This window comes from Mobula birostris, chromosome 7 (assembly GCF_030028105.1).
Source record: "Mobula birostris isolate sMobBir1 chromosome 7, sMobBir1.hap1, whole genome shotgun sequence".
NCBI classification, from domain to species: Eukaryota; Metazoa; Chordata; class Chondrichthyes; order Myliobatiformes; family Myliobatidae; genus Mobula; species Mobula birostris.
Window position 1 is genome coordinate 133,704,993 of NC_092376.1, and position 17,645 is coordinate 133,722,637.

General features: G+C 37.9%; 1 protein-coding gene across 3 annotated transcripts; it reads right to left on the reverse strand.

Moving 5' to 3' along the window:
- Positions 1-738: 738 nt before the first annotated feature.
- On the reverse strand, positions 739-15,748 carry LOC140200445 (uncharacterized). Of its 3 annotated transcripts, XM_072263787.1 has the most exons (3): positions 4,791-5,051; positions 3,068-4,182; positions 739-1,594 (listed from the first exon to the last, which is right to left on the reverse strand). In XM_072263787.1, the coding sequence occupies exons 2-3, from the start codon at positions 4,056-4,058 to the stop codon at positions 1,557-1,559; spliced, it is 1,029 nt and encodes a 342-aa protein (XP_072119888.1). In that variant the 5' UTR covers positions 4,059-4,182; positions 4,791-5,051; the 3' UTR covers positions 739-1,556. The 3 variants fall into 3 exon arrangements, with proteins under 3 accessions (XP_072119888.1, XP_072119887.1, XP_072119886.1); XM_072263786.1 differs by lacking the exons at positions 739-1,594; positions 4,791-5,051 and adding an exon at positions 15,708-15,748 and having other exon boundaries at positions 1,817-4,182; XM_072263785.1 differs by lacking the exon at positions 739-1,594 and having other exon boundaries at positions 1,817-4,182.
- Positions 15,749-17,645: the final 1,897 nt, after the last annotated feature.

Here is a 17,645-nt window from a genome sequence, read left to right on the forward strand (position 1 = left end):
CTCATTTTTCATTGCTTGCTTTATGTGCATGGATCTTTGTCATGCAGTTACAGTACATTAGTGTTACTTAGTCATTGCTTCGCATCCATGCAGTACAAATAATCAGCTATTTAAATTAGTCAGAAACACATTGCTTTGTTTTACAAAATACATCACTGTATAAGTAACATAGGTAATACACAACACAGAAATGGCCAGTTACGCTCACATGCTCTACAAGTGACGTCAGCCATCAACCGAAAGCTCAAAGGTTGATTGAGTTGCGCAGTTCTGTGCTAAGATAAGCTTATCTTTGGGCAGATAACTTGCAACTAGTATTAGTCCATTATGTTTATATCACCCTCAGTATTATTACATACTGTACATTCAATATAAAGTTCTTTCCTCTTCAGTAAAAAAGTGGATCTCTTTTCATTTGATTTTGCTGGGGTATAATAAAAAGAAATAAACCTTCAAAGTCAAAGTCCTTTATATTTATATGGAATTTTGAGGCTTCAATTTTGTCTACCAGTTTTACCTTAGTTAACATAAAGTGAGTGGTTCAGCAATAAAGTATTCAATGCTAAATGAAACCTGAAAAATAATTTTCATGTAAATATTTATAAATTACATATTAAACAGGGGTTATCCAGGTTAGATATTAGAAATTTTCATATATTTCCATTGTATAGCTGGGGGTATGAAGGGTGCTGATAAGCTGCTTTGGAGGCTGCTGAAAAATTACCCAAGCACCCTCAGCTGTGAAATGATTAAAAACTAAAAATAAATCAATATACTTTAATAATAAAGAGAAAAAAAGAAAAACAAATTGGCCATTAGAGTGTCAGGTGATGGGCTTATAGTAGCAAGGATGTCTAATGAGCTTGAGATAATACTTCCTTGGACCCAGGAGAAAATAAACTAAGGAAAAAATACAAACATTTTAGCTTGTGTTCTAAGATGGTTCATTTAAAAATAAACTAAGTATGCAATAAATGTTAATATACTATACATCACAATGCTACAAAATGCTATATGAGAACAGTTCTTTAATGTAATTTCAGCACTGCGAAGGATGATTTCAAGCAAATGATGTTCATATTTTAGTATTCTTAACAGATTTTGCTGGCTGATGCTACATAAAGAAATAACTACAACAAATTTATTTAACTCCATTCCTGTTGATATTCAAATGAAAGAAACAAAATGTCCCAACTGGAGAGTGTGATTGATATTTCAATCCATCCCATTTTATTGTGTTTTGAAACAACTGAGATTACATTATTTTAACAACCCACTCAGAAAATGATAGTGGCAATCTAACAGAAACTTGACCTTGACTTTTTTTTAAAGAAATAACTTCTGGCATTGACATTAGTCACAAAACAGCAAGATTTTACAGAAAGCTTATATTGAGTGAATCCAGGATGCTTTTTCCACAAAGGAAAACAAATTAACGTAGAAATACTACAAATTTCTCCAATGAGAGGATGAAGTAAACCATAACACTGGGTGGTTATTTCTATCCATTCAACAAATAGTACCCAAAGGATCATTTCAAACACACATCATTACATTCAGCAGCTACTTCCTTCCATTTTCAGCTTTTGGGAATCTGAAATATCAATAATAACAATATATCATTTGAAGTGACAAAATACAAAATCTCGAGTCTATAATTATTTAGTATATACATACTACTCAATTCTAAAAACAGCTAGTAGAATATTACATAAGAAAAATTGCTTCACACATCAATTAAAATGAGGCAACTGCATGGGTGATTTTTATATATGTTCAACTGACAAATTATATTTAGTTAGAATAAGACCCAGACAGAAATCTAGAAACTATAAGAAAGATAGAAACAAAAATTGTCAAAAGGTAACAGCTTTCTATTCAGAATCTGTGCAATTAATCTCAAAATTTTGTGTTCAGTTATTCTTATGGCTTCTGGCTGCAAAGCAACAAATTTCAGTTAAGATATTAAAATCATTTTGAGAAGTCTACATTTTGTATAAATTAGAATTAATTTGCCTCTTACCCAGAAGGTTTAGTAAATTTTGTACTGAATTTTTCAATTTCTGTAAAAAAATGTTTTTTTGCTGGAAATACAAAAATTAAAAAGTGACAACTTTTAAAAATCAGTCCTACAGCCACATTAATTAATCTCTAACGATATGGTGAGACAGCCCAATAATTATTAGCTAATATCATCACAAAATCAAATCCAGCTGGTTTTAATCATCTGTTACAAACCATGGCTCCAGTGTAGAGGGAGACACCAACACAAGGCCAGTGATTTCCTACAGATAAAGTAGACTGCAAAGAAATAAGGAAGGCTATATCACTTCTGGGGAAATGCCAAGCTTTTCAAAGAGGACAGTTTCAGAACACATGGTGGACAATACCAGAAATCCTCCCTGCCAACCAGCCTTTCCCCTGTAGCTAGATAACAACCAACAGAACCAATTGATGGTGAGAAAATAGCACTCTCTATCTTTGTTTTTGTAAAATCAATGGACCTATGCACTGTATACTGTTACACACATATTACTCAAGTATTATGGAATGCAAAGTACTGTTGTTTAAAATTATAAAGATAGGTAAGGTAGATACATGAACAAATGAAATAGATTTTTAGCTTTAAGCATATTCATGCTTCACGTCTATGTAGTTATAATCTTTTAATTATCTGTGAAGCAGATTAATGCTTTATTAATTTGCCCAAGCAAAACATGAAAAAGATTAGAAACAAAAGGAAATGTACTAATGAGACAAACTTTTTCAGGTTTTGCAACCACTTGTCAACAGTCCTGATCAAAGATATATTACTCAGCTGCAGTGCTCCCACGAATACAACACTGTGGACTTCTAATGTTGTGTAGAACTGCCTGAAAAACATTGCTCTGTCTTCTCTTATTTTCTTCCTTTCTCAAAGATCCTTTCAATGAACTAGATTTATCATTTTGGTACACCTCAATATTTTGCTTTCCATGCTCCTCTATTTGTTTTTCCAAATGTTTCTGGATAGCTAGTCCAAGGACTTCGGCATCCAAAGATGCTCCATAGACTTCCCACGTCATACCTTTTTCATCCCACTGGACTTCCCGCACTGGCTCTGATTGGTCCTCTTCCGTGGCCTCTACTGAGACTTCTGGGAGGGTGGGCAATGGCGTCTTCTCTAAAGGTGTCATTGGACCAGTGGCAACTGATTTACACTGCACTGTTATATCCACTTGCATTTCAACATCTTTCTTCGGTGGCACAGTAACAGATGGCGTGACTGATGGACAAGCGGCTGGTTTTTCAACTGGCTGTTCTCTACAGCTGACGTCAGGAATTTTAAATACTGGGCAGTTATCTAGAGGCGCCATGGGGCTTGTGGCAACTGACCTGCTTTGCACTTGGATTGCGACCTGCACCTCGGCGTCTTGGCTCGCCGATTCCGACACAACCGATTGTGAAGGGCTTACAACCGCCCCCAAGTCCTTATTCTCCATCCCGATTTGCCGGTCATTTTCTGTCATGTTCCCAGCAGGCAGAACGGCAGAGTCAACGTTAGTTTTCGCGATCTCTGCCGGACCAGAGGAGTGTTGGAGGTTACTGCGGTGGTCTCTTTCTGTTCCCGTGGTCTCCTGGCCATATCCCTGCAAGGGGACCTCGACTTTTGGGTCCGAGCTGTCAAACCTTTTGTTTGCTTTTCTGTTTTGGTCTGCTTCTGTGTTGGTGCCAGCAGTGTTGTTGCCGGAGTTGTCACTAGATTCTTCCTGCCCCCGTTCTTTGTTTAAATCTAGCGCCTGCCCTGGTGCTTCGCTGGGCTTATCCATTTCCGCGTTGGCACATTTAGCGCTGATGTCTGGCGGATGGCTGGTGTTCTTATCGTTCAGTTTGCTGGCCGAGCAAGTGTTAGAACAAAGAACAGAGCAGTTGGACTGGGTCGCTGGTTTCCCATCTTTCTCTTCTTGTACATGACAGGAGGCAACGACAACGTCAGCCCCCGGCGTGCCCCTACTCTCCATCTCAACTGGATCTGAAACTGAAAACTGCAAACTGTTGAGATCTTTAATGGTTCCCATCTTGTTTCATAGTAACGTGGCGCTTTTGCTGAACTGGCTGGGCTCTCTCAATCCTTACAATGGGCTGTTTGTGTTTTGCTTAGGTTCCCTGGAGATTTCCATCGGAAAACGGAAACATTCAAGTCTGAAAAAGAGAAAACCGTGCACAAAATGAAAATGCAGATTTTTGAGAACTGTTCTTTCAAAAGATCAGCCAGCTTATTCAACGAAAGGACTAAAATAAAAAAAATAATAAAATTGATCCACTGAATGTTGAATTTCGTAAACAGCTCGGTTCATCGCGCTGTTTAAAGCCGACTATCGAGGCGCACCGGGCGTAAGGGTGGCTGTAATGAGAATTTATGGGCAGCATTCCTCCCTTTTCTGATGACTAATTCTAACAGATAAAACTCTGACATTTTGTCCGCAGCCTTCGACCCTGAAATCAGTATCTTGTTAAATCATGCACCGGGGTATCCAGCAGCGTTCGCCCCTTTCTTCACCCGTTCACCACAACTGGATAGATACTAAACGAATCCGAACCTAATCCAGATCTCGATCGTGCTTGTTTTAGTGTGTGAGTGTGTGTGTGTGTGTGTGTGTGTGTGTGTGTGTGTTTATAGTTACCTCAGCCCCAGGCTCTTGTCGACCCTCTCTCCCGCAATGAAAGGTTGTACACCCCGCACTTGTTTGATTTAAACGCGATGTTGAGGAGACCGGGGATCGAACCAGTGAACAAGCTCACCGCCTCACCTGGGGTCTGATGTGTCCTGTGTGGCAGACGGAGGCCGGTGCCTCAGGGCTGGGCAGAAGTCCGCAGGGTTCCGGAGACTGTCGAGCGGTTGTCGAGAGGAATGCTATTACGGAGACTTTCTTCAAAGGGTTTTCAAACGGTGTCCAGCTCCTCTAAGTTGTTCCGCTATCTCCACAGAATGACTGAAGCTGTGTCGGTGGAGGAGGCGCCTTTAGTCTCCCTGGAAACGTCCTTTATTTGTGTGTCTCCCATTGACACCTGGATCCTTTATCAGCATTGCATCGACATTCCAGTCTGCGCTCCAGTCCAGAATATTCGTTCAAATGTTAGATCTTTACAGATTAAACCATGAACAAATGTGAATAAATACTGCTGCGGACTACTATTGAATGTACTGAGCAGAGCACGCGTGCTAACGGGGCTGTGTGGGAGTATATATCGCCAAATGGGAACGGTGACACCACCTCTTCCAACACTCCCCGTTAACAATGTTTCACATTTACTTTGTTCTGACTGAAGTAAATGACTCCGAGCAAGGCCAACTTTCCCGACGTCGCTCCACTTTGCCAAATTTGTTCTCAAGGTTCACGCCAGCATAATGTAGAGACAGGAACGCTACAGGAACCGATTGCAGTATCTAAAAAGCAAGCAGTCTTTCATGCAGGGACAAGCTTTGTTATGTCTTCACGTTCAATGGAAGTTACAGATTCTTAAAGATGAAACGTTTAAGTTATGTTGCGAGTGGTGTCTGATTAGATGAAGTAGGGGAGGGGGCGTTGGTGATCAATTCAGAGTCTGCGGGGAGTTGGGTTCTTTCTGGTCAGAGCCACATGAAATTAATTAAGTGCTACCTCGTCTGCAGGAGATGGCGGAAACTCCACTGCAGGGTTGTATAAACGGAATGATGGAAGATCATGTCAATTAATTGGATCACAAACAAGAGAAAATCTGCAGATGCTGGAAATCCAAGCAACGCGCACAAAAAACTGGAGGAACACGGCAGGCCAAGCAGTCTCTCTCACCTTATCTCCTTCCCTGGTGCTCCTCCCCCTTCCCTTCTTTCCATGGCCTTTTGCCTTCTCCTATCAGATTCCCAATCGACTTCCCAGCTCTTTACTTCACCCCTCCCCTGGTTTCACCTATCACCTACTACCTTGTAGTTCTTCCTCCCCTCCCCCACCTTCTTACTCTAACCTCATCTTTTTTCTCCACTTCTGATGAAGGGTCTCAGCCCAAAATGTTGCCTGTTTACTCTTTTCCATAGATGCTGTCTGGCCTGCTGAGTTCATCCAGCATTTTGTGCAAATTCATTGGATATTGGTTATTGTAGAATTCAATTCCAGAATTTATTCACAATTGGTACTTGATATGTGCAACTCCAATACTTGGTGTTTTCAGGCATGTGCCATATTTATCTGGAACTGTGTGTCAACTTCAGTATTTTGATTTTAATTATGTCCTCCAGTGGTGACCTAGTAAATGTAAGCTCATTGTCTCCACACTTTAATGATATACCGTATCTTGAATAATTTGTGGGTAAGCAATTAAATGTAAATCCCAACCCCAGCTAATGAAATAACGACTGCATTATGCTCATACACCATCTAAGGTTTTGCCATTGTTGGCAAAATTTCTGATGATGAAGAGGAGGCTACAGGAGTGAGATAGATCAGCTGTTTGAGAGGTTTCACAGTAAAAATCTTGCACTCAACATCAGTAAGAGCAAGGAATTTATTGCAGACTTCAGGAAGGGGAAGTCGAGGGAATGCAGACCAGTCCTCATCAAGTGATCAGCAGTGGAAAGATTGAGCAATTTCAAGTTCCTGGGTGTCAACATCACTGAAGGTCTATCCTGGGCCCAATATATTGATGCAAGTACAAAGATGGCATAGTGGTGGCTATATTTCACTAGGAGTTTGTGGAGACCTGGTATGAACCAAAGACTCTCTTAAATTTCTACAGATGTACCACAGAGAGAATTCTAACTAGTTGTATCTCCATCTGGTCAAACTCAGCCAGATACACCATGGGCACTAGCTTCCCCAGCATTTGAGGACATCTTCAAAAGGCAATGCTTCAAGAAGGAGTTATCTATCATTAGGAACCCCCATCACCCTGTATATGCCCTCTTTTCATTGCAACCATCAACTAGCCTAAAGACACACACACACTCAATGTTTCAGGAACAGCTTCTACACTTCCATCATTTGACTTCTGAATGAACAATGAATCAATGAATACTATCTCAATATTTTGTTTGCTCTCTTTTTGCACGCACTTAATTTAATTTTCAGAAATATTTCTTATTGTAATTTATAGTTTAAAAATACATAATGCAATGCACTACTGCCACAAAACAACAAATTTCATGACATAATGTTGCTGTTATTAAAGCTGATTCTGAGTCCTGATTTAGTCATTAACCCAACTCATAAACATCAACTACTACAAATTGTAGAGGAAAAGCGAGTTCGTGTCCTGCAGACACCAGTGAATAACATGGGCCAGGGAATATCAGGGAATAAGAAGTTAGATGGAAATCAGAGATTGTATCTATATAATCTCACATAATGACTGTCACATTGTATGCAACACATTTTAATTTAGAATCTTCACTTTCTAGATGGGCTTGCCGTGAAAATGGTTTATAAAGGCAGGGAATGTGAAAGACATTAATGCCATAAGTTAACTGGATAACAGAAGATACTGTTTATAAATGATTCCAGACCTGACATAAATCTAGTGTAAAAATGCCTGATCGCTGTTAGAAACTGAAATTCTACAGACACTGAAGAATTACAGAACAAGAATGAGGATAAAGAGCCACAATGTTTCATGTATGGGAAGTTCACATCCATGGAAAAACTGGCCACTGCATAAATTCAGAAGATAACGTTCTTCATGCCTTGAAAGAAGTTGCGGATTATACATTATCTGGACAGAATTTCTGACTCTGGCATTATTTATTTTTCACTTTAAAAATCTGAAAATTATACAGTACATGAAATTGTTAAATGTAAGGTGATTGTGTTTGACCCCTTTATTCTAAATCAAATGAGAAAATAACTAAAATGTATTAACTATGAAATTACTGATCTCTATTCCATAGAAATGCCTTATATGTTATGACTAAACAGCACAGAATGTAACTATTTTAGAAACCTAAACAGAACATTTCAGGAACACTCAGCTGGCCAGGAGCATCTGTGGAAAGAGAAATAGCCATAGCATTTCAGGTCTTCCTGCATTTTCTGCTTTTACTTTAGACTACCTGTGTTTTGTAATATGTTGATTTGCAATAATTGCCACACAAGCTGTATATACTGTAAACCAATCAGAACAATTTAAATGAAGTTCACTAATGACCATCAAATCCTCTCTACAAAAAGGGGAGCTGAAATTGCAGAATGGAAGCTGTTAAATCAAATGGGGCAATATTCTTCTTCCAACTGACATAACCAAAATGAAATTAGTTATTCATCTCATTGTATTCATGAACTAATCGTTTTTTTTTGTTGTGTAAAGTAATATACACAAAATGCTCGAGGAACTCAGCCAGTCAGGCAGCAACTGTGCAGAGGAACAAACAGTTGATGTTTCGGGCTAAGCCACTTTATCAGCCAGAAATATCAACTGTTTATTCCTCTTCATAGATGCTGTCTGACCTACTGAGTTCCTTCAGCATTTTGTGCTTGTTACCCTGAATTTCTAGCATCTGCATAATCTCTCATGTTTATTATTTGTTATGTAGTAATATAAAGTTGTTAATAATTTGAAAGCCATAATGTAAATATTAGACCTTAAAAAGCTCTTTCCTTTCTGGCAATTATTTGCATTTCCTCATATGGAAAATTAATCCAATGGTGCACAAAATAGATCAAGTGATCTATCCTTTCAACTTTACCTAATTTTACATTATAACAATTGTTTATATAGTATGATTTAAATTTTTTGTGAATATACCAAAAAATAGCCCGGATTCTTTTAGCTCAATGTTTTGTTTGTCTTATTTGCATAAGAGTCATCAAATATTAACAAGATTAGTTAACTAGTGCTTTATTACAAGTGGAACATTTCAGTTATTACTAAAGCTGTGAAAAATAATTATGTAAGCTGCATATCCTCAATGGATTTTAGAAAATAACACAAACATATTTTATCACTGTGCAAACGTGGACATAGTTTGAAAGGTTTGAATGCATTTGCGATCTTTAAATCCTGTTTGCTTGTGCATCATTTGCCACAGATCACATGCAGAAACATACTGCTAATAACTATGGATCCTGGTACATCTTGCTTCCAGTCAGAAAGCTTTTTCTGTACAGAAGAAATACTGTAATGTACATTGTACAAAATATTAAAAATTATATTTTGGAAATAAAAACAGAACAAGTAGCAATTGCTGACAAAAAAGGTCCACTATCAAGAAGATTTTAGCAAAAGCTGTTGTTGATTGGAGATAATGGTCTCAGCCTACATTGGTACTTTTTTTTTATCTAAAATACCAAACTCTACAAAATTATCAATTTAACAAAATTATAGTAAATTATTACAACAAAATTTAAAACAATTAGAACTGTGCCTGTTAAAAATATTTAATATACTATTAATATAGCTAAGTAATATTACATTGTTATTCGAGGGGAAAAATAGAATTTATTTTCGTCATGCCCAGTTATTTTCATACTGCCACTAAATCTACAATAATTGTAGATTTGAGGCACTACCTGCTTACTGAATGGGCGCATGGAGGCTTTAAGGCTTGTAAATGGATGTATTATGTATCTACTGTAACTGTATGTTTTTGCAGACTAATATAACTGGAATTCAAGTTGGTTCTGTGGTTTGTAAAATTTAGATAACATTTAGGTTGACTAATTATGAAATGGGTTAAAGCTATCAAAAGGTCAGAAAGAAATATTTGGTACATCGGATTACCAGTTATCAAATTAGAGCAAACAATGCAACGTCTCTGTAGAAATTTCACCTTAACATTCTGTAACATATTTTGTAAGTCATTATCAATGGCTGTTAACAACAAAACACCCCAGGCTACAAAATTTTATTAAAAAGACTGCATTATTCTTTCATATCAAAGTGGTATTGTTTGTTTGGTATCCATTTCTAGTGTCAAAGAAAATCTAAGCCAAAAGGCAAAACATTTTGGAAACTCAAAGAAAATAATATCCATGAGTTGAACTTGAAAAAGGAAGAAATTGTTTGGGGCATATTTTATCGAATATGCAATGGTAAGTCAAAAAGAGAAAGAGGATTCAGAGTATGAATGCTGATAGATCACCAAAGTTCTCCTCAATTAAACAAAGGGTTTACAGGCCTACTTGTTTTATTTGCAAAGACATACAGTGGTCTAATTTTATTTTGAAGCTAATATTCAAAGCAGTCTGATTATACATATTGTGCTTATATGAAGTACTTGGATTATTTTTAGACCTAGTGTTGGCAATGTCAATTTGATAAGCATGTCCTATTTCTAGAGCTTAGAGCAACAATTAAAGGCCATATAGTCCATTGAGGAATTTCTACTATTCTATTAGATCATGACTGATTTCTGACAACTCCATATGTTTGCATTTGCCCTGGGGACAAGCCAAAGGGAGATTGCATGAGGAACATCTGCCTTAAGATCTTTAATAGTCAACTAACAAATTAGAACTGGTTGCTTTGACATTATTCATAGTAATTTTCAAAAAAACAGGAATTGAACATTAACATTAAATCTTGTTTAGAAGTGTCTCTAAAAATGCTTCTTTTAAATATTGTGATAATTGTGCCTTCTTAAATTTTTAAAAAGATAGAAAACCCTTCATGCAGAAAGCCAAGTTGATTTTCACATTAATAGCACATCTGTTCATTAGCAAATCTATTTATGAAGAAGTTTACTGAATAGCTAAACAGTTGTTCTTCACTGTTGACTATTGCCGGGAAAACTACATTCTTTAAAGAGAACAGAAAGTATTGTCACTAATTGTGTCAAGATTTATATGATATATTAATACTTGCAAACTATTTGCAAAACCACATCATGTAAAACTGTGGCCATTTTTGCTTTATCTAGAGAACTAAACACTGGAGAGCAAAATTTTCATATTGGTTAGTAATATCTGCACATTTTGTATATTTTAAATCAGTTATGTACAGAATAATTTGATTAAAATTGTAGGTAGGCAGCAATAATGTATGTAACATTCCCTCATCAAGCTTCAATGCTTTATGTACCAGGATATAATTTTAACTTATAGTGAATGTTCATTTCCATTAAGTCTTGGGCTATTGGAAGAGTTTTTACTGAAAGCTCCATGATTCCATGGAGAATAAAAAGCTGCACATTTAAAATAAAAACAGTTTAATTAATCTATTTGCATAAGTTTTAAAAGAAACTTCTGAATTCATTTTCAATAGATCTAATCTTTGCCTTTGAGTGTATATATGGTAGAGGACAAATTCAATAGGTATTGAGCAACCAAAAGCACAATGCTAAGGATAAAAGTATTCCTCAGTATATTAATGTTCAAGTTTGCTTCGTAATAGATGCCACATTCAGACCTAAAAAGGTTGAAAAATGTACACAATGTCTTTAGAAAATAACCAAACATAAAATCTAGAGTGAAGCATTCAGAACTTTTATATTTTATACATAGGTGATAGGATAGGCTGGCAAGGTGGTGTGATGTAGAAGAACGCTTTACAGTGCAGGTGACCTGCGTTCAATTATTAGGTTAGGATTAAATTGGGGCTGGGCACTGTGGCTCGAAGGGTCAGAAGGGCCTATTTTGCACTGGAGCTCAATAAATGAAATAAATAGATAATTATACATACAGATACTATTTGTATTTTGTAAAATGTTTAATTAAGTTGTCAACAGTACTCTGCAAAAGTCTTAGGTGCACATATATAAGTTTTTTTTAATAAATAGAACATCAAGTAACTGAACAGAGGACTTAGACATGCATTGTGCCACATTTAACTTCTCTTATGGTCTTAACTGTTAAATATGAGAAAAATGAGCCATTTAAAATACGAGAAATACTCTACAATTCTGCTTAACTATAATTGTAAAGAATACAATTTTAATTGATAGATATCCATGGGCTTCCATCTTGGGTTATCAATAAAACATTAATTCTGTGTTTTGTGTGTTTCATATGGTCATGGTTAACCAACTTGAAGTTCATTTATTAGAAATGGGAATATCTCCTGTAATGTTTCTCATTGTGATGATTTTAACTAACTAAATTTAACATTGTAAGATTGTTTTTTTTCTTTTCTGAGTCATATTACAATTATATCAATCAATTCAGCAAGTAGAACAATGTTAATCATAAACTTGATATGGTTTCTGTCATCCTGTATTGTGAAATGTATAAGGGGAATGCTGGTGGAATTCAGCAAGTCAGGCAGCATCTATCAAGGGATAAACAGTCAATATCTTGGGTCAAGACCCTTTGTCAGGACTGGAAAGGAATGGGGCAGAAACCAGAATAAGAAGCTGAGAGGAGGGGAAGGGGTGCAAGCTGGCAGATGATGGGTGAGACCAGGTGAGCGGGAAGGAGGAGGAAGGGTGGGGAGATGGGGACAAAGTAAGAAGCAGAATGGGGATAAATGCAAGAGGTAAAGGGCTGAAAAAGGAGGAATCTAACTGTAGAGGGTAGAAGACCATGAAAGAAAGGGAAGGAGGAAGGGAACCAAAGTGAGGCAAGAGGTGGTTGAGGAGAAGAGTAGTGATAAGAGGGTAACCAGAATGGGAAAGGAAAAAAAAGGGAAAAAGAGGGAAGGGGGAGAGATTACAGGATTGATGCTACCTGACTCGCTGAATTCTTCCTGCTTTTTGTGTATCTTGTTCTGGATCTCCAGCATCTGCAGAATACTTTTTGTGTATAAGGGAAATATTGTGTTGTTTTAAAGATGTCAATATGGTTGTATCTGCTAAGGTACAATGAATTAAAATGTCCTATATAATTAGGCATGAATATGAATAAAATGTATGTAAAACATTATTGAGCAAGTAAGAGCAAGTTTGGATTTGTAGTAAGTTGGTATATACATTGATGGAAGAGATCCACCATTTAAAAAAAAAGCAAAACAATACTATCTGGATGTTGTCATGGTGCTGGAATGAGAAGTACTGAACATGCTCTCTCCACATACAAAATGCTGGAGGAACTCAGCAAGTCAGGCACCATCTAGGGAGTGGAGTAAACAGTCGATGTTTTGTTTTCTGCTGAGACCCTGCATCAGGACTGGAAAGGAAGGAGGCAGAAGCCAACACAAGAAGGAGGGGAGAGGGGAAGGGGTACTGTTCATTGTTTTGATCTTAACAGTGTATTTATTCAGAGATACAGTGTCGAACAGGCCCTTCCGACTCACTGTACTACGCTGCCCAGCAGCCCCCTTTTAACCTCAGCCTAACACAGGACAATTTACAATGACCAATTAACAGCTATGTCTTTGGACTGTGGGAGGAAACTGGAGCACCTGGAGGAAACTCACATGTGCGTGGAAAGAACTTTTTTTAATACAGAGGACACCAGAATTGAAATCCGAACTCCAATGCCCCGAGCTGTAATAGCACCCCACGAACTGCTGTGCTGCTGTGGTACCCTGTATCAGCTTGTTAATAGACTAGAATAATTATTTTAATTGAAAATAGGACAAAATATCCCAAACTTCTGATTTTGGTTCATGCAAAATATCTTGGAGGTAATATCAATTATTACACAGGTCAATTAAAAATTAATAATTTATTCTATAATTAGATTAACATATTTTACCAAATTCTACATTTAAATTTCAATGCAGTATTTTGAACTAGCCATTTTCTGACATTGTTTCAATATGCAATTTGGTATTAAAACATATTCATGATTTAGATGCCTATCAGATAAGACGTTTTAAAAACTACCTTACGAGTTGAAGTGAACATTATTGCAAACCTATTTATGATTTAACCCAATGATTCCCAACAGGGGCAGTACAGCCCCCCCACCCTCAAGAGGGAGTTTACATGTCCTAACGGGGTGTTAGGGGAAATAGAAGTCAAAGGCGTTCAAGATACTTGGGGGGGGGGGGGGAGAGAGATGGTAAGCGGCACCCTAACTTGAGGCACAAGACCTGACCAACCTTGCTAACTTGCTGCCATTGTCAACATGGATAGGCATTCCCAGTTTGTGTTAATGTTTACTTTTAATTTAGCCCTGTTAATGGTGGATAAATACATACATTGTGAACTCTGTGTGCATGAAGGTGGTGAAACCTTGAATTCTAATCCTACTAAGAAACAGAAACAAAGAAAGTGCATCAATACAATGTTACATACCTGGAGTATGGTTTTATTTCTGTTCCCATCAGATCAACGACAGCCCATATATCTTATTTGTAATAATGTACTGTCTAATGAAGCCATGAAACCATCAAGATTGCAGGAACTCTTCTGCAAAAGACACCCTGAAAAGGCTTCTTTTTGTATAACTCGGTTCCAGAAGATGAAAGAAGCATTTGAAAAGCTTTGCACACCAGAGTCATTTGCCAAGAAAGCTAAAAATGACCTTGATAGTGGTCTGATTGCCTCTTATAACATTTCCAAAATAATAGCAAAGTGTGGAAGATCTCAGACAATTGGTGAAAGATTAATAACACCTGCAGTATCCGAAATGCTCACCACTGTTCTCTTTTCTTTCATTATTAATCTTTTTATTGAGTTATAAAGAGCATAACTACAATCGAGAAGAATTATTTCAAATATGTATATAGTATATATATATATATATCAGTAGCAATATAAACCGAGATTAAGATAGACATTGTCAAAATCATAGATATTGCTAAACTAGCCTAAAATATATAATAAATAAAATGAAAATTACAATTCTCCTGTTATCAGTTGATGAAGAGAAAAGAAAAAAAAAACATTGGGTTTTAAGTGGGAAGAGGAAAGAAAACCCCCTACTACACTATAGAAAAAAGACAAAAAAAAAAGGGACTGGGCAGTCCATTTTGAGGATAAAAAAAAGATTGAAAGAATAATAAGTCAAATTAAATGAAAATATTGGATAAAAGGTCGCCAGATTTGCTCAAATTTAAAGGATGTATCAAATGTCCGACTTCCTATTTTCTCTAAACTTAAACAAGACTTAATGGAGGAGAGCCAATAAAAGACCGTAGGTGGATTAGAATCTTTCCACTTCAATAAAATGGCTCTCCTAGCTAGTCAGGTCGAAAAGGCTATCATACTTTGAGCGGAAACAGACCACTGTTCTCAAAACGGATACCAGTATTTTAAAATCAATTCCTTGAGTACCAACTCTGTAGCTTGTTGTATTGATGAAATGAGTTGTACCATATAGCCTACTGTATAATATAGTACTACTTTATGTTGTAGTAATACATCGTATTGAGCACGGGCTATTAGGCGCATATTGATCTGTACATGTGTGCTCGGTTTGGTTTTAGTTAGTAAAGAACCCTGTTGATTTAGCTTCTGTCTCCAGCATTTTTATTAATGATATTGTTGTGTAAACCGGCCACTTACACAACAAATTGGCGATGAGGTTAATGAACTTATATCGTATCGGAATGCCGCATTACAAGTGATAATGACACTGGGAAGAAAAGGGCAAGGTACAAGCCAAGAAGCGGGAGACACGGTCGGAGCTGCAACACGGCCAGCCGAGACCACAGCCGGCGCTGACCTCAGGGGCGATTAAAAAAAAGGAGCGACACACGCATCTAGCCAGAGTACGCTCGCGACGCTAGCGGGAAAAAAGGTCACGTGAGTCAAAAAGAAAACAAAGGACCGGGGCTAAATTCACAAGGACTGAGGCTAAATTTACATAACAAGCATAGCGTTAATTGGAACCATTACAGCCCTTGATAGTGGCATTGAAGACTGGGCAACTTACACTGGGCAACTGAGGCTACGTCCACACTAGACCAGATAAATCCGTAACCGAAGCTTTTTCTCTTCGTTTTGACTCTCTGTCCACACTGAAACGGCATTTTCCTCCCCCGAAAATGGAGCTTTTCTAAAACGCTCTCCAGAGTGTTTAAATCTGAAAACGCCGGATGGGCATTGCAGTGTGTACGGGGTAACCGGAGGTCTTAAAAAACCTGTCGTCCCTTTCTTCATTGAAGAGACTATGGCTGTAGGAAGTGTTTCCAGGGTGATCCCTCTATAGGAGTGGAGAAGGTGTTGGTGGGGCCACCCGGGGGTCTGTGTGTCCATATGTGTAGCTATTGTAGTGGCTGTGAGGCTGGTATTGTGGTGGTGAAAAGTACTGGGGGGAGCCATCATATTCCTCATCATTGCAAATCCCTATGCAATAGAGTTAGTCAGTTTTTCAATGTTCGTTGTCAGCCGGGTCATACTGTCTGTGAACTCCCTGTCGGTTGCCTCCATACGTTTCAGTATTTTTTTTAGTTTTAAGTCCTGCTGCGTGACAGCCAACAGCTGTCCATTGTTTGGCAATTTCCTTTTAAGTTTTTCTGGTGTGTAACAGGACAAACACGCACCAAGTACACTGCTTCCTCTTCGCTTGTTTTCTGTAGATGTGTCCTGAGCATGCCCAGTAGGAGGAGATTCACCCAAATACCCGTTTTAATATGGACAGAGGTATTTTCAAAAACACTTGGTGTGGACGACTATCATTTTTACGCGAAATCGGCGTTTTCAAAATTATCCGGTCCAGTGTGGACGTAGCCTTATATTGAAAGAATAAAGTGATATTGTGATCCTAACGATGTTAATGAAGAAAAGAGAGCCAGCATCCTTCTTAGTATAATGGGTGCAAAAACATATGGCCTGCTATCGAGCTTGTCAACCCCTGAAAAGCCAGCTGACAAAACGTTCAAGCAAATAGTAGACACTCTCCAACAGCATTTAAACCCCAAACCATTGGTCATTGATGAAAGGTTTAAATTCAATAAACCGAATCAGAGCAAAAATGAAAGCATGTCTGAATATTGTGCTGAATTGCACAAATTATCACAACCTTGTCAATTTGGAGCTGGTCTATCTGATGCATTGAGGGACAGGTTAGTGTGTGGCGTGCACTGTGAAACCACACAGAAGAAGCTCCTGTGTGAAAAAGACCTAATGATTGAGAAACAGCTAAACATCCTGCAGACAGAAACAGGTGAATTGATTATGGGGAGCAAGGACATGGCAGACCAATTGAATAATTACTTTGGTTCTGTCTTCACTAAGGAGGACATAAATAATCTTCCAGAAATAGTAGGGGACAGAGGGTCCAGTGAGATGGAGGAACTGAGCGAAATACATGTTAGTAGGGAAGTGGTGTTAGGTAAATTGAAGGGATTGAAGGCAGATAAATCCCCAGGGCCAGATGGTCTGCATCCCAGGGTGCTTAAGGAAGTAGCCCAAGAAATAGTGGATGCATTAGTGATAATTTTTCAAAACTCGTTAGATTCTGGACTAGTTCCTGAGGATTGGAGGGTGGCTAATGTAACTCCACTTTTTAAAAAAGGAGGGAGAGAGAAACCGGGGAATTATAGACCGGTTAGCCTAACGTTGGTGGTGGGGAAACTGCTGGAGTCAGTTATCAAGGATGTGATAACAGCACATTTGGAAAGCGGTGAAATGATCGGACAAAGTCAGCATGGATTTGTGAAAGGAAAATCATGTCTGACGAATCTCATAGAATTTTTTGAGGATGTAACTAGTAGAGTGGATAGGGGAGAACCAGTGGATGTGGTATATTTGGATTTTCAGAAGGCTTTTGACAAGGTCCCACACAGGAGATTGTGCAAACTTAAAGCACACGGTATTGCGGGTAAGGTATTGGTGTGGGTGGAGAGTTGGTTAGCAGACAGGAAGCAAA

What these genes read in the sequence shown, in the direction of transcription:
- LOC140200445 (XM_072263786.1), bottom strand. Translation starts at nt 4,058, where the DNA reads ATGGGAACCATTAAAGATCTCAACAGTTTGCAGTTTTCAGTTTCAGAT.